We start from the raw sequence: 19,964 nt of genomic DNA, 5'->3' as shown, positions 1-19,964 counted from the left end.
TCTGTCCATCAACTTGAAATCTCATCTGCTTCTTCGGACTAGGCCCCCCCCCCCCCCCTCGCCCTGTGAAGGGCCCTGGGCAGTGTTTAACTCTCCTCTAAGCCTCACTTCAGCCAGTGGACCCGAGCAGCCCCGCCCGGCGACTCCATCATTACAGGACTCAAGAACCCCGAGTTCAGCTCGCCAGAGACCCCTCTAGTCCGTTCAGCGTCGCACTCCAAGATGAGATCGGGCAAATCTGGGGCAAAACAACAAGCAAGCGTGAGCCCCCCTCGCAGCAGCAGCGCCAAGAAGGAAAGCTAAGCGCTTCATGTCAAAAGGTTCCTCTAACTTCAACCCCTCGACAACTGAAGGAGGTGTGTGTGGGAAGAGGGCACATGAAGTCGAGCAAGTTCCTACAAGGCCCCAGGAACCGGTTAAACCTCCCCAAGTTTCAATACTGTCACACTTCTTCCAGTCGTTGAATGGAGCTGTCGCCAACTGCACACACCACAGCGCCCTGGTGGCGACTTTATCTCAAAGGGCCACCATATCTGAAACCCAAGGATCTGTGTGTGAGGAAAACATCAGAAACCCTCGGAGGGTCCCTTCCCGGTCTCTGTCTCCAAACGTCGTGCTCACAAAGAGAGCTCCAGCTGTGAGAGGGCCGTGCTGGAAACCCCCTGACCGTGCTCAGACAGCAGCTAGAGTCGGCCACCGCCTCATCCGTACGTTCTTCTGTCTTGGCCCCGAGCACTGAAGCCCAAAGAGTCCTCAATCAGTACACTGCTCATTCCCTATACTCAAGGTGTCACCCGCTAACTGCCCAGGCTCCCCGCTGAGAGTTCATGGGCTTGATGCCCACCACGGGAGCAGGGCTCTCGGAACATAGCACCCCGGCCCCCACCCACAGGACATGTCTGGTGGTGAGGAACCAAACATGATAGCATCAGATTCAAAGAATCTCTGGGAGGCCATTGTTAGCTCCATGCAAGGAACGGAAATGATCCTCAACAATCCTGCCAATAAAATGGAGATACAAGTAGACCGAGTTAATACCCTTGCAGTTTCTGTATCTGGTATCAATGAAAAACTTGAAAACCTTATAACTCGAGTGCAAGCAAATAATGAAACCAACTTTACCATATGCTGGTGTAAATAAGCAATCAACAGACTGGCACAACTACCAGCAGTCCATGAAGAAGTCCTGGAGGGTGGGGGGTGAGTAAGAAACTCTCCCACTTTAAACACCGGGCAGCCAGCCTGCTTAGCATAGAGCAATGTTCCCCCCAATCTCACCGCCCCAGCCAGTCTTGAAGGGCCTACTCCATGTTGTGCAGAAGAGACAAGTGGGGAACCCCGCGTGGACACTGTTTGAGTTGTGTGGTTAGTCAAGTCCACGAACCTAACCCAGAGCTTTGGACGGTTGGACTGGAGCAAGTTAATTTGCAGGCGCCCCCGCCTTACGAAGGGGGAACAAAAGCATGCTAGAAAAGTCAGAAACAGGAAACCAGGACCCCTGGGATGGGCCCTAAGTCCCCACCCACTTGTGTCCCTCATGGAGGAAGAGGGGCACATGAGAAGCACCGATATGCTGTGAGATAAACCTGAGATGGCTGGCACTGCTCAAGAAAGTGGAACAGCCTCTCGCCTGATGAGGGATGTGGCTTGTGAGTAAACCCTAATGAAGCAACGAGGAATTCCTCAGTCAATGAGGAAACAAGACAGCTTAAGGCTCATTCCTCCTCTAAACATAGAGATGATTCCATCTGTAGGCATGGTATGCCACCAGGAAGGCCCACTGCGCCTGGTCATTAAACTCTCCTGGCCAGTGGTGAAAAGCCACTGTGCAGCTTGGGTAGAATCTACCCGGAAGCAAAGCCTCCTGAAGCAATCCTTGCTTCTGCCCCGCGGTTCATAACCGGTCAGGGAGAAGGAACTGCTGAACCACAGGGAGAGATCAAAGGCCCGAGTGATGACCTGCTGGAACACAACAGTCAGGAAACTAGGCTTCCATGGATTCCAGAATTCACATCCAGGGGACCCCAGAGTGGCACATATCTGACAAATGTCCTTAAACTGATAAGGGCTCTGCCGGGCCTGGAACAGGTAGCGTAGGATAACATCTCCTCTATCAATCCCTACCAGTTAGAGGAGAGCAGGCATCAGAACCTACCTTGGTTACATTTAATGCAAGGTCTCTCCCAAAAAATAATATTAGAGAGCAAAGAGCGGTTAAAAAGTTGAGGTATAAAGATAGTAATTTTCCAGGAGGAACGCTATCCTTCCTTGCTCCTACAGCAAGATAACCTTACCAAGGAACACGGCTCCACAAAATCAAAATTGAGAAGTGCATCGGGACTTCTCGCTCCTTCTCGGCTCTCCAGGCTGTTGATTCATGCAACATTGGCACAATCTCCTGCCATACAGAGAAGAACCATGATACGGAGAGCTGGCTTCCATCAGCCTTGCTAGAGGCCAATCCCAAGGACTGAATAGCGAAGCAGTTGAAGGTTGCCACTAGGGAACGCAGAAGTGTTATCATATGTTCCTCAAACTTGGGAGGACTGCTACCAAAAATCGAGATTGCCCCCTTGTTGGAATACTTAAAAGCATTTGATATTATAGCGGTTCAAGAGACATGGACTCTATCCAACATTGCCCTCAGAGGGGATGTGGAATATAGTAGGTTTGCAACCAAAGCAGTTCCTTTGGAAGAGTAACAGGTGGTCTAGCCATTTATGTGAGCTCCATGCTACCTGTAAAGATCAGTGTCTAAAAACAAGAACGCTGATTATTAGCTCTGGTTTGGACGGCTCGTCACAGCAGAACCTCTGATTCTAGTTAATGCCTATATTCATCCTAAAAGAAAAGCTGCAATAGTGGATACATTAATACGCCACTTACAGAAGCTGAAAGATGCCTGCTAATTACTGGAGACTTTAATTCAAACGTATTCCAGTCTCCGGATGAGGAACATGTTGATGCAATTGGGGCCTGCCGGACCAATGTCAATGCTACAGGTGCCAAGACAAGATCAGGAAACAACTGCTGAGAGCCGCTGAGCTGGCTGGCTTAATAGTCTTGAATTGTTGCCTTCTGGGTGACATTCCACCATTATGGACAAGGCCCTCAGAGAAAACGGTTTCCTGCCTGAACTAGTCCATGGTAAACCATAGATTATATGGTCAAAGGACTTTAAAATCGTCCATCGTCCTCAGAGTGACCATCACCCCCAAACCATTTGGATCAGAGCCAATAAGAAAAGTCTCGAACCAGCAAGAATTTTGTAACAAAATGCATAGGCCGAGGATCTAAAGCACCACAGTGGAAAGCGGACTCCATCGACAATGTAGCTGCCGTTGCAGTAGAGAGCCTCAAATGTACCACCAGCAAGGTGCCAAATCCAAAAGCAGCATGGGAAGGCTTTTCTGACCGCATGATGGTGAAACCCCCAGCCAAAGGGTTGCATAAAGGTGCGAGTATTGTCCATCAAAAGAGATCCAATGCGCTGAAGACTATCAGGCTGTTAACATCAGAAATTGGTAGAGCCCTGAGGCAACTACGGTGCTTCCCTCAAAATCCAGCCCTGTTAAAATCCCTCAGTAAAATAGGAACATTCTTAAAAGGGAGGTATGGCCCTTCAAGAAAAGTAGGAACAAAACCATATGGGCCAAGTTCTTATATGTTTCAAAACAAAAAGACTCAAAGATGTTTTGGAATCTAGTCAATGAAATTGACAAAGGCCCAAGGGCGGCGAACAACGCTAACATTAGTGAGAGTGACTGGGTAAAGCACCTGAAATTACACCTCACATGGAAGCTTGATTGGTTCAAGCCCCACAGTACCATCTTCAGAAAACCTAGCTGGGGCAAGCAATGCTCTCACTCTGCTAGAACATACCGCATCACCAATTAAGATCACTGAGCACACTCGTTTTAACTGCGACCCGGGCCCGAATGGCACACCTCAAGGCCTCTTCAAACAAAATATACCTGTCCTGTATAGGGGAACTATCTGGTGGTTATGTTTCATGCCGTACTAGCCCGTGGGAACATACCAAATAGTTGTAGAGGTTCAATTATCCATCCTTTTTTCAAAGGAGGGCCAGCCTCGTCCACCAAGCAACTACTATTTGATAGCGCTGTTGAACGTGGATCTCAAATATTACTCAACGCTGCTGTTACATGACCCGTCGGCATGGGCGCTAGAAACAGGCAGATTGTCCCTAAACCAGATGGGGTTCACGAAGAATCAGAAGACCCTATCAAATGGGACAGCGGTAGGATTGGTCATAGGAAGAGCGAGTAATACCTGCATGCCGTTGTTTTTAAAGTGACGCATGACTGTGTACCATGGAATAAGCTGTGGGAAAAGCTCAGCGTTGGGGAATTCTGCACAACCTACTGATGGCAATCAGGCTGCTCTGTGCAAATACTTAGGTCAAGATCAAGGTGAGGGATGGGTCCCACCTGTCAAGAGAGGTGGGTACAGTGAATGGTTTGAAACAAGGGTGCATGTTTGCAACCCTTCTATTCAATCTGTATAACTCAGACCTCTCCCCAACCCTGAACGAGTTGGTGTCCCTTCCCCCGAGCTTCGGAGGTCAACCGCTATCCAATATCTGCTATGCAGATGCACTGCTCCCCCTTAGTAACTCTAGAGTAGGGTTGCAAAGATTAATAAACCGCCTATCGGTTTACTCAGATAAAAATCAGAGATTAACCGTAAGAAAACCAAGGCTATTGCGCTAAACTGGTGCATCTCCAGGGAGGGCAATGGCTTCTCAATGGATCACAGACAGAAAAAACAACCACCTCTGTCTAATTTGGGGGTCAAGCCTGACTCGAGGGCCACTTATGTGCCACAAAAGGAAGCTATCAGAGGGAAAGCAATGGCCCTAAATTTTGCCTTTACAACCCTAGCAAAATCCCTCTGGGACACAATCTTAAACCCCTAGTCTCAATATTAAGCAAAAACTGATCCTGACCCGATCATACGGAGATTAAACATTGCTGTGTCTAGCTAGTAGCCCATTGGATAAGCTTAGAATACAGACCGACAGTCGAAACTTCCAGCTCCCCAGGCCGGCTTCATCTACGCAAGTCAGACTTTAGTTCTCACTGGTAAGGGAGTCCCTAGCCAGGGCTGGGGACTTTGTAAAATGCTGTCATAAAATGAGGAATGCTGCTAAGGATTCATCAGCGCATTAGGTTTCCCTCCGAAATCAACTTACAAAGGGGGGAAGGTGGTTTCAAAAGGTATTAGCAGGACTGCATCGAGACCTTCGGCCTCAGTGAGCTATGTGAGTTAGACACAGGCGTTTAGGACAGAGGTCTTCAAACTGTGGGGTGTGGCCCCCTGGGGGCAGTGGATGGGCTCCCAGGGGCTGCAAATGCCTCTGAAAGTACATGTAAATGAAGATTATTTGTCGCATTTCAGGCTGTCTTCGTTTACACTGAGCTCTTGAAGTGGATTAAAACAGTGAGGTCTGTGGTCGGAGTGCCGTGGGGTCAGCAGGCAGTGAGTGTGGTGGCAGGCTCAAAGAGGTGGCTAAAAAAAAATTAAAAAAAACTTACGTGTTTTGTTTTTTCACTGTCAGGTAACTGCTTAAAAATAATGCACTAACAGATAAACTAAAAAATAAATGCAGGTTATACTAACAGGTGATAAATGCAGTCTTAGGTTATGAAACCTCAGTGAGCAACCACCATCACTGCAGATGTCTCTGTGTGTTAAACCTGAGTGACAAGTAATTGAACCCTAGCTGGTGCCCTGAGTAATAGTGACCTTTGTGTCTATAGTTAGGGCCACAGGAATTATGCGATTGTGAGCCAGTGGCATTTTTGGTATCATTATGGATTTGCTACATAATTCATCATCTGTTGCATGATTTGCAGATTTTAGCAAAAAATATTTTTTCTAGCTCAAATGGTTAAAAAGTTGCTAAAAATGCAGCAACACGTTTCTGCAAAGTGGAAGGTCCTTCGCAAGGCATGACTGGTCAACTTTCTGTTGGTTATTGCTATATTCAGGTGTTGAACTGCTACTTATGAGGAGCAGTATATGGCAGGACAGTGTAAAGAAATGTAAACAAGCATTGGCAAAGCCAACAGGTCTCGCCTGTACAAGACCTATTGGTTGTGTTTCGCTATGATGAACACCAGTGTGTCTCCGGTTCAGCAAGGCCTGAGGTTAGTTGCGTGGAGTGTCAGAGCGGAGTGGGTGAGTAGAGTGGAGTTGTCTGAATGTTGTAGAGTGGAGTACGAGGATTAGGGTCTTGTAGAGGGGAGTAAAATTCAGTGGCAGAGAGTTGAAGAGTGGGGTGGAATGGGGTGGAGTGGGTTAGAGTGTATTGAGGTAGTGGGGTGGATTGGGGTAGAATGGGGTGGATTGGGATGGCCTGAGTGGATTGAAATGGGGTGAAGTGGATGGGATTGGGGTGGATTTGTGTATGATGGATTAGATTGGGTGGTTTGGATTGGGGTGATAGGGCTTGGGTAGGATGGATTGGGGCAGGGTGTGTTCGACTGAACTGGGGTGGATTAGAGTTGGGGGGACTGCATGTAGGTGGGGTGGATTTGGAGTGCGATGGGGTGGATTGGATTGGAGTGAGGTGGATTGAAATGGGGTGAGGTGGATTTGAGTATGGTGGATTGGATTGGGTGGTTTGGATTGGAGTGATAGGGCTGGGGTAGGATGGATTGGGTAAGGTGTGTTCAATTGAACTGGGGTGGATTAGAGTGGGGTGGACTGCATGTTGGTGAGGTAGATTGGAATACGATGGGGTGGATGCATTGGATTAGAGTGGAGAGGGGTGGACTGAAGTGGAATACGGTGAGGTGGACTGTAGTGGATTATGCTGGAGTGGGGTGGATTGGAGTTGGGTAAACTGGATGGATTGGATTGGAGTGTGGTGGACTGAACCGGGGTGGGCTGGGTTGGGGTACAGTGTGAAGGATTGGAGTGAGGTTGATTGGAGTGGGGCGTAGTGAATTTAAATTGGGTGGGGGGCTGGGGAAGGTGGATTCGATTGGGTGGATTCGACTGGGGTGGACTGAATCGAGGTGAGGTAGCATGGATTGGCGTGGGGTTGACTGGAGTGGAGTGAGCAGGATTAGAGTGAGTAAGGTGGCATAGGGTGTGATGGGGTGAATTGGATTGAGTGTGGTGGACTGGATAGGGGTGGACTGTGGGTGGATTGGACTGGAGCGGGGTTGATTGGAATGGGGTGGGTTGGGTTGATTAGAGAGTGGTGTATTGAATAGGGGAAGATTAATGTGGTTTCGAGTTGGGTGGATTAATGTGGACTAGATTAAACTGAGTGGGGTGGATTAAAGTGAATTGTATTGGAGTGAGGAGGATTGGGTAACGGTGGACTTGACTGGAGTGGGGTGGATTGGAGTAGGGTGCAGTGGAATGGACTGGGGTGGGATGATTGGAGTGGGTGTGATGGGTGGGTTTGATTGGAGTAGGGGGGACAGGACTGGGGTGAGGTGGACTGGATTAGACTGGACTGGAGTGTGGGGAATAGGGGTGATATGGGCTGGATTGGAAAGGGGTAGATAGGACTGGGTTGGACTGGACTGACGTGGGGTGGATTGGATTGGTGTGGGGTAGACTGTGTTGTAGTTGGGTGAATTGTGGCGGGGTGAATTGGGATGGAGTGGGTTGGATTGGGGTGGTGTGGTTTTGAGTGGGGCTGATTGTTTTGCATTGGAGTGGGTTGTTTGGCATTTTAGTGGGGCTGGTTGGAGTGGGGCTGTTTTTTGGGGGTTAAAGTGTGACAGATTGCAATGGGGCAGGTTGAAATGGATTGGTGTGGGCAGGTTAAATGGATTAAAGTGGGGAAGATTATTGTGGATTGGAGCGGGCAGATTGTTTTGGATTGGAGTGGGACGGATTGTATTAGGGTGGATTAGAGTGGGTTGGTCAGGGATGTGGAATTCCTATCGCCCGCCCGACGCCCGGGACATCTTGTTTGGGGTCAAGGGCAACAAGTTTTTATGTTTACTTTGTCCTTGGGACAAGTAGGCCCAACCCTCTGAAGCACAAACCCTTTGGCTGCCTGCTTAGAGAGTGGAACTCTCTGCAGTTGAGGTAATGTTTCCAAAAGATAATGCTGTTCGAACTTGTATTTATGGTTCATTATTTGAAAGCCTTAATTATTAGGGTGAGTGCTGTAAATAAATGTTTTAAGGTCACACTTCACTACTGACGTTGGTTCCAGTACCAAAAAAAAAAACGTTTATACACATGTTTGAAAAGTTTAGGCTATGAGCCTAAGTATAATGCTCCCAGAATGCTCTCTGATTAGATGCAAATGAAGTGTCATTTAGAAAATGTGTTGACGCATGCTAGTATTCCCCAAAAATATTTCTAATGGAAAATCAGTGTAACCATTTTCAACACAATTATGGGAAGCATGAAAATAAACAAACACTGACAAAGCCGACTGATCTGACATATTTTTATAAGTCTTTTAGTTTCATCAATGCGTGTCTTGTTTTGACATGGCTTTTGTAACACTTTATTGTTGTGGGAGCTACCAGGCCCTCAACATTGTAACAAACACTGGCAAAAAAAAAACCAAGAAGTTTTTGAACTCTAAAAGCACACGTTGCCACCAGTGGCATAACAAAGGCCCGCAGCCGCCCTCCAGAGGGCCCCTTCAGCACAGCACCTGCCCTGAGTGAGTCTGGAGAGGGGGCTCCTCCATGCTCTTTGCAAAGGGGCACCCTCCAGTTTCGTTACGTCACTGATTGCCACTGCAGTTCCCGACACTGAACAAAACTACTTTGTGTGCCAATATGCTCCTTGTGGAAGAGCAGAATGCGATCACTCACAGTAAAGCCAGCCGAAAGAGAGAGAAATAGAAGTTTAATAAAAACAAAATGTCTTTGTTAACACCAGACCTAATTAGGGACCAAGACCCACATGTAGGTAGCTTTTTGCATGTCGCAAACAGCGACTTTCTCTGTTTGCGACATGCAAAAAGCACACTGCGATGCACAAACCCAGTTTTGCGACTCGCAATTAGGAAGGGGTGTTCCCTTCCTAATTGCGACTCGCAGTGCAATGTAGGATTGTTTTGTGACCGTGAACGCAAACCAATCGCAGTTTGCACCCATTTCAAATGGGTGCTAACACTTTCGCAAAAGGGAAGGGGTCCCCATGGGACCCCTTCCCCATTGAGAATGTCACTGTAAACATTTTTTCAGAGCAGGCAGTGGTCCTGTGGACCACTGCCTGCTCTGAAAAAATTAAACTAAAACGTTTCATTTTTCGTTTTTGTAATGCATCTCGTTTTCCTTTAAGGAAAACGGGCTGCATTACAAAGAAAAAAAAACAAAAAACTGCTTTATTGAAAAGCAGTCACCAACATGGTGGTCTGCTGTCTCCAGGAGGGCCGCCATTCGCAAGGGGGTCGCAAATTGCGACCCACCTCATGATTATTCATGAGGTGGGCATTTGCGAAGCCCTTGCGAATCACAGATGGTGTCAGGGACACCATCCTACATTAGGATTTGCGACTCGCAAATTGCGAGTCGCTCTGACTAGCAATTTGCGGGTCGCAAATCTGAACCTACCTACATGTGGCCCCAAATTCTTAAAGAAAGTCACAAAAGTGCACCCATGGTATCTGTCGTACCCCTATAAAATATTTGTGAACTGTATTTTAGCATGGGTAAATACGCATGTGTAGATTTGCTAATGTGAAAATCTATTGAGCATTTGCAAGTTCATTTTCTCTCCAGCCACTTTCTTTCCAACCCTGGAAGAACTTCTAATTCTGCTATTGTCAGGAGTAAATGTCCAACCTTTCTTATTATGGGAAAATATTAGAGAGAAGCTGGTGAAAATCTTTAAAACATGCAGGTTAGTAGGTTTGCGGACTCAAAGGCATTCCAGTCCTGGAACTATTGCTTACTGCTTCCTCCAGCCCCAGTATGCAGATCTGCAGAAAGGTGGCAAAATATGGAAATTGCTACAGTAGGGATTGAAACTGCAAGTATTCAAGCCCTACTATGGTAGTAGCCCTGGCATAATCAGAGAGGCTATTATCACAGCTCTTACATAATGAGATTGCTGCCATAATTTGTCGCCACACTACATAACACCAAAGGGACAAGTAGATCTTTTTACAGGACAAGTAGATTTGAGAAGCAACCTGTCCCCTGGACAAGTAGATATTTTAATAAATTCCACACCCCTGGTTGGTGTGTGGTGGATGCGAGTGGGATGGATTTGGATGGGCGTGGGGTGATTTGGGATGGAGTGGGGTGGATTGGACAGGGTGAGATGGAACGGATTGGAGTGGGGCAGATTGTTTTGGACTGGAGTGGGGCAGATTGGAGTCGGCAGACTGTTTTTGATTGGAGTGGGCAAATTGGAGTGGGGCGCATTTGAGTGTGGGGCAGATTGTTTCGGATTAGAGTGCAGCAGATTGCAGTGGGGGAAACTGTTTTGGATTGGGAAGATTGGAGTAGGGCATATTGTTTTGGATTGGAGTCAGAAAACTGGATTGTGGCAGATTAGATCGGGGTGGGATCGTAGGATTGACGTGGGGTGGGTTGGAGTGGACTGGATATGGTGGGGTGGGGTAAAGTGGGTTGGATTTGAGTGGGGTGGATTAGCGTGCACTGCATGATTATGTGTTAAAGCATCATTTCAGAGCTGCTTCTCTGGTCCCAGTGGTAATTCTTCATTCTTAGACAATGCTGCAGGCTGCTTCTGTGGTCCCAGTGGTAATTCCTCATTCTAAGTCCTCTAGGCAGTGCTGCAGCTGCTTCTCTGGTTCCGTCAGTAAATCCTCATTCTAAGTCCTCTACAGATTGCTGCAGGCTGCTTCTCTGGCCCTGTCTGTGATTCCTCATTCTAAGTCCTCTAGGAAGTATTGCTTGTGGTTTCTCTGGTCCCAGTGGTAATTCCTAGTGCTGCAGCTGCTTCTCTGTTCTCAGTGGTAATTCCTCATTCTAAGTCCTCTACAGACTGCTGCAGGTGCTTCTCTCGTGTTGTCTATGATTCCTCATTCTAAGTACTCTAGTCAGTGCTGCAGCTGTGTCTCTATTGATACATCCACTACACTCCAAACCAAACAACATAGGTAAAAGACATTATCGTCAATAGCTCGAACTCTCACAAATGCGAGACGTATTACAATGCTAATGCTTGTTTTGTACTGCTCTCAGTGATTTGTCCCAAAAACAATGTCTATATATGCAAGTGCTATCTCGCTGTGGCTGCCAAGTTCAGCACCTGACGGGGGTGCCGGGAGGCAGACCACTCCAGCGCGAGGACATTGTCAAGACTCACTCGAGGTTGCTTCCCGTCTGTGTGTGTTCTATAAGCAGAGGGTTTCCAGACAAATATTGAGCACCGCCAGCTACACCCTGAGTCTCAGCAGGCACAAGCCGGCTCCTGCAGTAGATCTTTAATTGCCCCTCCCACTCCAAACACCTGTCGCCTGTGCAAGATCAAGGCCAACACAGGGCGGTTTCCTGAAGGGCTTAGGACATTGCTGTTCAACCTTTTTGTTACTATTATCACTATTTGTTACTATTATCAGCCTTCTGGGCTGCCTTCAGACCCCCCAGTCCCTCCTGACCCTAACTCTGGACACCATTGTCCACCCCTGCTCATTGGACTGGACTCCCTTCCAGTAGTTTTTGACTACATCCTTGACGGGCTCTGCAAGAGCTTTGACAGGGACGTCTGTACTCGGTTCTGCTCAGAGTATCCCTACTCCGACATCCCAGCTAGAGTAGCGAAGACCACTGAGCTCAATCCCATCTTCGCCACTTTCCTCAAAAGATCAGCTAAGGACCCCAAGAAAGGGATCGACAGGTCCTGGAAGGCCAGCCAAGACAAGGTCCTTGACCTCTTTGGGTCCCTTTGTAAAATTATTAATATGACAATATCCTCCAAGGAAACTGACAGTCCTATTGAACCCGAGACTCTGGCAGGCTGGAATCAGCACTCCGTGTGCCTATTAGATAATGCCAGCTGCGCGTTGTCAGTGGAACGCCGGCGCTCAGTTCTTATGAGGATTGAGCCAAAACTGACTAAGCTTGCACCTGCTGAGCTGTGTCCCCTGGCCAATGGTATGCTAACCAAGAATAAATATGTCAAATACTTGGGCAAATTCGTCCACACCTTTACGGCTCTTGACAAAGCAAAGACATTGCTAAGGTGTTCCACGAATGCCTTTTTGCTAAGGCTGGCCGTTACTAAGGGTGACCATCTGGCCAAGCTAACACTTCCAGTCCCCAAATCCTTCAGCTCAACCGGAGGCCGTGGCTATTCCACGCAATCATGCGACACCTTCTCTCCCGCCAGGGTGCTTGGAGGCCAGCCCTGTTATGGAAGAAGTTCCTTCCACTCCCAAAACAACTAACACAGGAGCAAACTCCCAAGGTAAGACTGACTCAATCTTCCTATGTTGTCTTTTGGGGCAGGACCCAACACTTTCTGGCCAACTGGTCTTGTCTGACAACCGACCCATGGGTACTGGAGATAGTGGCAGGTTTGAAAATGGAGTTGTTCTGGGTGCCCCATCAGCCCTTTTATCCTTACCCCATTTATTTTTCCCAAGACAGATCCTTTATTCAAGAAGAAATAAACCATCTTCTAGTGTAAGACGTAATTTGCCCTTACCAACCTGATCATTCAGGCTTTTGCAGCAATATTTTTGTGGTGACCAAAAGGAGGAGGCGGTTCCCGCTTGGTAATCAACCTCAAAGAATTCTACGGTTGGATTCTTTTCCGCCATTTCAAAATGGGTGGGATTCACCTCCTCAGGGATATTCTCCGTAAAGGAGACTGGCTGGTATGCCTCGACCTGAAAGACACATGTCTCTCCATTTCTATCTTGCCTCGCCATCAGAAATTCCTTCAGTTTGTGTGGGACAATCAATGGTTCAAATTTAAAATCCTCCCCTTCGGACACTCTTCTGCCCCGTGGTGCTTCACCAAAGTCATGCACCCGGTGGTTGAGAACCTCTGCTCCAGAAGTGTTAGTCTGATCATCTACAACATGTTTTTTCTCTTGCAGACCAGACCCAATGACTCTGGCTACGGATACATTCTGCCAACTCTGGAGGGGCCCCCCTGCACTACACCTTTCCTCCCTCCCTGATGATTCAGAGGGTTTCAGCCCAAGTGTTTGGGCAACAGGTGGAACTGATCCTAGTTACTCCTCTGTGGAGAGCTCAGCCCTGATTACCAACACTCCTGGAGATGTCTTGAGACTTCCCAGTTCAGATTGTCTCATTTCCAGATCCTCTTCTGGACCCAGCGGGCTTTCCACATCTGCAAGCTCCACCTCATGGCCTGGTTATTTCAGGCAATGTTGGTTCCTGCCAGACCTCTGGGAACAATCAATTGCTTTCATATCTGCCTCCTTGTCAGACTCTACCCACAAACTATATGCCTGCGCTTGAAGGAAATGGTTGAGTTGGTGCAACAAATGGAGTTTGGATCCCCTGGCGACCCAGTTACCTCCATCATCAACGTCCTAACAGAAATGGCTTCCAATGGCTTATGGAATTTTTCCGTCGACAATTGGTAATCCACAGTTTCAGCGTGACCACATTCCTGTATAGAGGGTAAACCGACTGATGAACATCCTTTGGTAATTAGTCATGAGTGCCACTTGTTTAGCTAATCCTCCCCTTCCAAAATATTCAAATCTCTAAGATGTCAACATCGTTCTCATATTCCTCAAAAGATGGCCAGCCAATTCAGACCTGTTCAGAAAACAACTTTCAACTAAGTTGACTATTCTTTTATACTTAGTTTAATGCAGGAGCATGTCAGATGTTACGGCCTTAGACATTTCAGGTAAAGACTTCCCCCCCCCCCCCCCCAGATGGCGTAACTTTTTTAATATCAACGAGGACTAAAGGCCCTCATTACGTATATGGAGGGTCAGACCGCCATGCCGGCAGTGGCAGGAAAATACCGCCACCGGCATGGCGGTCTGAACCGCCATATTCTGAACAAGGAATGGCCGCCACAGGCAGCCCTCCACTGCCAACAGGCAGCCTGACGATGGCGGATTACTTATGGATTACTTTATCCGACAGGGCAGCGCTGCAAGCAGCGCTGCCCTGCGGATAAAGAACCCTTGTTCCTCCAGCCTTTCCCTGGCGGGTTCCGCCACCAGAGAAAGGCTGGTGGAAGTGGTGCGCCGGGGCCCCCGTGGAGTGCCCCGTTGCGCAGTGATCTGCACGACGGGTGCTGCTGAACCCGCAGCACAGCGGCATTGACGACGGCTTCATGTGGAGCCGTCGGCAATGTCCCGGCCCAGCAGAATGTATATTATTCAGCCAGCGGCGTCTCAAGGGGCAGCATGAACACGGCGGGGTTTCCCGCTGTGTTCATAATGACCCCCTAAATCTCCTTCTTGCCAAATTTCCTACGCTAGTTTTCTGGAAAATCCCACATTATGTATTGTACATTGCCTGAAAGAATACGAAGACTGTACTAGAAAACTTCATCAATCAAATGGAAGTTAGCTTTTGATCGCTCTCCAGGAACCCTTTCACCCAGAGTCATCCATTAACTTTTGGATATTGATACTTTGAAGTTCAGACCCATACAGTAAGAAGAGCCATGGTCTCAAAATCCTGTAACTTAGGCTCTTATCTTCAGGACACTATGAAAGCAGCTTCCGGTCCTGACATAAAAAAAAATTAAAATTGTAGCTAACGCATCAATAGTTTTCAGTTCTATTAAGGATCTGCTACAGAACAAATGTAAAGCCCTAGGAATGACAACCTGCAGATCTGCTGCCATGGAGTCTTTAAATCCTCAAAACATTAAGCTGAACATCCAGCTGGTGCAGTTTATTGACATTTTTAAGGCTCTGCTAAGTAGGGAATTAGGCCCCGTTTGGGAAAGTGTAAATTGTAGGCTGAGGGAGTGAATAGATGGTGCTCTGAAGGTGGGTTGCTAGACAGAATAATAGGTGTGCAGCAAGAAATAGGACGCTTATAACCCCTATCCCGCCAAGCCTAGATGGAGCCCCTTGGGAGAGCCATGTAAAGGCACCAATGGTAGGCTGTGGGTGTGCTCAGGTATCACCTGTAGTTGGGCTGCTAGGGCTCATATCAGATGTGTAGAAAGAACTATACTGCTCACACCCCCCATGCTGCCAAGTTTAGGTGGCACCCTACAGGAGGGCCTTGTGTTTCCCAGGCCTTTTGGGCAGAAGATACTCTTAAGTTCATCATCTTTGGTCCTATGCCTGTTATGTACTATGCACTTTATAGCCCTAAGCACATCACCGCCAAGGCCTGGACTGATCTACCCCTCCCCCTCCGAACTGCACCCTCGCTGGCAGACTTCAGAAAGAGACCCAATACCTGGCTCTCCGATAGAGACATAGATCCCCAGCGCCCAGATACCCCCAGGAGTGACAGCGACGTGCTCTACAAATGACTGATTGATTGGCTGCCAGCAGTTGTCAATAGGCTTGATGATAGGAGTTTGGGTTGAGAAGGGAAGCAGCTGTTTTTTTCACTTTGGCAGTTTAGTGTCCACTCGCCCCTTACCTTGCACTGTGCAGTTTGTAGAAGCAATGGTGAGGCATTTAAGCCCTAGGAGTTCTATGGATACTTATTACACTGGGGGTTCCCTAAGTGAGTCAGGCGGAAGCCCCCCTGAAGGACTATGCTGCTTGCACCTTGTACTTTACAGGACTACAGCTACCCCGCTTTTATAGGGAGGCCCGCTTTTATAGGGAGGGGGACAAGGAGAGACCCTAGCGGAGGCTTCTCTCGGAACAGGTGCTAAGTACTTATATTTTGAAATCTTGATCCAATGGTTATGTCAAGTGATTTTGATGTACCATACTCTTTTTTGTTTTATGTTTATGGTTTTTATTAACTAATAAACTTAACTTAGTGTCAGTCGAACTCAAAAGAAGGCCCTTTGTTTTGAAAGAGAGCAACAAGTTTACTATTGCTTTGTAGAGGAGCGTTGCCAACGTACAGTCACTGTGGTAATAGTGAACACAGGCCTGATGTTACTGAAGAACAGACAGCTCTAGGAGCTATGTGATGGTACTAAAGGGAGTTCTGGTCATTACCCAAAGGCAGGAAGATCTTAAGAACAGCTCCCAGTGTTACGTTACCACAGCGAAGGCACAACCTTTGATGTTAACAAGGCTGAGGGTTTGCTGTTAATACTTTAAGGTCATCTCACTGAGGAAAACAAAAGCAATGGATGGATTGCTTGAATTATTTTCAATCACTGGTAATTACTCTGGACAGCAATCTAGACCATCACGTTTTTGTCCATCAAGTCACTTCAGACAAGAATCAGGCATATGCAAAACAGCCTTGGTTCTGCTCTGATAAAATAGTCCAGTCCACACTTCCAGGCAAGGTCTCCTCTGAGCGGGGACATAAGCAACCACAGACCAAACGCTACTGACGAGGTTCAAATAGGCTGAAACCGGTCACCAAATATCATGTGTGGTATGGGGGGGTAACGTTCAACTGATCTTTCAAACAAGATAATGGAAAATGGAGAATTTTAAGCAGAAATCACCTGCAACATTGATCCAAAATGGGAATTAACATTCAACGCCAAATCAAACAATGGCATCCTTGCGAGACTGACATCTGCCTTATGCATAGCACATTTGTATCCATGTAGTGTAGAAGGGAAGGCCAGTCTCCATGCACCTTTACTTCAAAAATATAAAGGGACATTTGGAGGCTACCCAAAGATAAGGTTAAAAAAAAACATACTGCGAGATTGTGCATTTATAGGGAAAAAATCAACCACCACACTGGCGTGCAGTATCTGGAGAGCTCGCCTTCTGTTTAGCAGAACCTTGAACCTTTACTACATGGTTGTAGATTTACTATAAGACTAGCCTTCAGTATGGATCATAGAATACAACAGAAATATTCAAACCCCAGTCTATACACAAGGGCACCTCTCTGCAACACCAGGAGAACCACACCCAGTACAAAAGCACCCAAAGCCCAGGCTCTTCTTCCAGGTACAACTTTCATCAACACCTTGGACTATGCTCCCAAAGCAGGAGAAACCAAACCTAGTCTCTGCGTGAGGGCACCTCCAAGGAACACCGTGAGACTCCGCAAGCAGGACCTGCTGAAATGAAATATGCATCTGCTCCCCAGGACCAGTACAAAGCACTGTACCCTCAGTCTTCACGCCTCTGGCACTGGAGCAGCATGCACCCCAGGAGTCTTCACCTACACCAGATACAGAGAAGCACCCAAGCCCATCCCCGTGGAATCTGAAGCAACACCAAAGACACTACATCCCAGTGTTCAACAAGTCACCATCCGCCAAGTAGCATACATGTTTCCTGTAATCCTCAAGACCCTTCCTATCACACAGTGCAGCGATCCGATTTTCATAACCAAGACTGATCAGTCACAGACACCTCCAGCGCATGGCAGCAATCGCAGACACAAAGACTACTTTGGCAGGGGCTCAGTTCTGGGACTTTTTAGCAGGATTGTCAAAAAGAGAATTCCAGAAGTAGCCCACTGCTGGACTATGACAGTGAAATTGGCTGCATTTCTCAATGGGTGCTTTAATTTGAAATGGACAGTGCTGATATTTCTCACAAGGGTAGCCGTATATTTAAAAGGACACTACACAAAATGTTTCCAAGTACTTTATTTTTAATGTACCCTACCAGAATACAGTGCGACTTCCTATGTTGGAACTAGGGCTCCTGGTTGTATGAAATTTTTATTAACATGTACGTCTGTATTTATCCATGTTTACTTTTTTGGCATTCTGTTGGTATTTATTCATATTTATTTTGTGTTTTGTGAACAGATAAAATTGTGAAATGGTGTATTTCCACATTTATGTAACTGATAAATGTGCACTCGCAGGTTCATGCCTGTCGCATTTAAGCAAATTAAGCAGCCAGGAAGGAAAGACATAGTGCAAGCGCCACACTCAATGACACAAACAGAACAACAAAGGGTCAGCAATGACCAGTGCAAAGTTACTTTACAAAGAAAAATTACAACATAGACAGCAACAGTGGACAGATAACATGAATTCCTGGGTGGGGCAGCAAGAAGCCTGGGCCCTATGTGAAAGCCACTGATGAGCTGAGAAAAGGAAATGAGACTGACATCTCTCAACTTCCTGGGGTTCCTCAGGAACCCATAATGGACTGGAAAATAAAATATACTGCACCTGTTCTGTGTGAACGTTCTGGAGAGGCTCTGCTGCTTATGTTGTGCTTGGCCTGTGTGTGAAGAGAGCTTGTGCTTTTGCTGGACATTAGGGATGCTTACAGTGCACTGCCTGTGCTGTACACGCGAATAAGGGAAGCTTTCACTTCTGCTACATGTGCTGTACCCGTTTAACGATAGACACGCTGTACCTGTTCTGTGAGCAGGAAGCTTGCACTGCTGTACTGTACATGTGAGTGACGGAAGCTTGCACTACTAATGCCAGTGCTGTACTTGGTGGAAGCTTTCACTGCTGTGCTGTACTTGTGAGTGACAGATGTTTGCACTAATGATACACGTGCTGTACATGTTCTGTGAGGGAAGCCTGCATGCTGAACTTGTGAGTGACAGTAGCTTGCACTAATGATGTGCTGTACCTGTTCTGCAATCAGGAAGCTTGCACTGCTGTGCTGTACTTGTGAGGGAAGCTTGCACTACTGCTACCTGTGCTGTACTTGTTAGTGAGGGAAGCTTGCACTGATACACGTGCTGTACCTGTTCTGTGAGTGAATCTTGCACTGCTGATCTGAACTTGCGAGTGAGAGAAGCTTGCACTAATGATGTGCTTTACCTGTTCTGCAATCAGGAAGCTTGCACTGCTGTGCTGTACTTGTGAGTGAGGGAAGCTTGCACTACTGATACCTGTGCTGTACTTGTGAGCGAGGGAAGCTTGCACTACTGATACACGTGCTGTACCTGTTCTGTGAGTGAGGGAAGTGTGCACTAATGATAGAGGTGAGTGACAGAAGCTTGCACTGCTGTGCTGTACTTGTGAGTGAGGGAAGCTTGCACTGCTGTACTTGTGAGTGAGGGAAGCTTACACTGATAGATGTGTTGTACTTGTGAGGGAAGCCTGCACGAATGATAGATGTGCTGTACTTGTGAGTGAGGGACACTTGCACTGAAGTACTCGTGAGTGAAGGACACTTGCACTGCTGCACTTGAGAGTGAAGGAAGCTTGCACTGCTGTACTTGGAAGTGAGGGACGCTTGCACTGAGGTACATGTGAGTGAGGGACGCTTGCACTGAGGTACATGTGAGTGAGGGAGCTTCAGCTGCTGCCACCAAGCATCTCTAGTACCGACTGGGCATGGGATGCTGTTTGCACACACAAAACTGCAACAAGTTTATTACCCCCCGCACTGCACTCAAGGGCCCCTCATACTTTGCCCGTCCCCGCTGCCGGGCTCCGCCCTCTCACCTTTATCGTGTCGGAGCCCTCGGAGAAGACCACACACTATCCGCAGCCTCAGCGCCGCCATTCCCGGGCAAGCACAGCGCTCCGCACTGCGCAGGCGCAAGAGTCACCCGGAGAGCGACATGTCGGGAGATAAGGTTCATGTGAATGTCACAAGCACTACAAACATTCGGAATATGACTACAATCCCCAGAAGGCCGTGAAACCCAGGTATGCTTGTAGCGGCCCAGACACACATTTGACACAAGGAGGCAGCCATCTTGGAACAGTACAAGGAACCGCCATAGAGCAGACATATTTACCTGCCCTTATCCCGTCGCAAGACTGCTTTCCCATCAGTCCTTCGTCTATGTCTCATGAAACTTTGGGCGCCATGATGGTTCAGGATCCACAACAGCGCGAGTGCGGCCAAAGAAACAGAGGAGGGACGTCGAAAGGTGAACCCTGGGAATGGCGACCCAAGCGGTGACCTTGGGGCCCTCCACCTGCTCTAGTTCTGTGCAGTGCGTTTCTTTCAATGTAGTCTTTTTATTAGAACTTTAAAT

At 47.6% G+C, this 19,964-nt stretch overlaps 1 protein-coding gene across 1 annotated transcript in view; it reads right to left on the bottom strand.

Annotated features, from left to right (window-relative positions):
* POLRMT (RNA polymerase mitochondrial) overlaps window positions 1-19,563 on the bottom strand; it is a 172,142-nt gene extending 152,579 nt beyond the window's left edge. Inside the window, exon 1 of the mRNA XM_069216817.1 lies at window positions 19,423-19,563. Within this exon, the coding sequence (XP_069072918.1) occupies window positions 19,423-19,483 (61 nt within the window). The 5' untranslated portion in view covers window positions 19,484-19,563. The remainder of the gene's footprint in view (window positions 1-19,422) is intronic.
* Window positions 19,564-19,964: the final 401 nt, after the last annotated feature.

The sequence above is a fragment of the Pleurodeles waltl genome, chromosome 12 (assembly GCF_031143425.1).
Source record: "Pleurodeles waltl isolate 20211129_DDA chromosome 12, aPleWal1.hap1.20221129, whole genome shotgun sequence".
Lineage (NCBI taxonomy): Eukaryota > Metazoa > Chordata > Amphibia > Caudata > Salamandridae > Pleurodeles > Pleurodeles waltl.
This window is presented reverse-complemented; position numbering and strand designations above follow the sequence as displayed.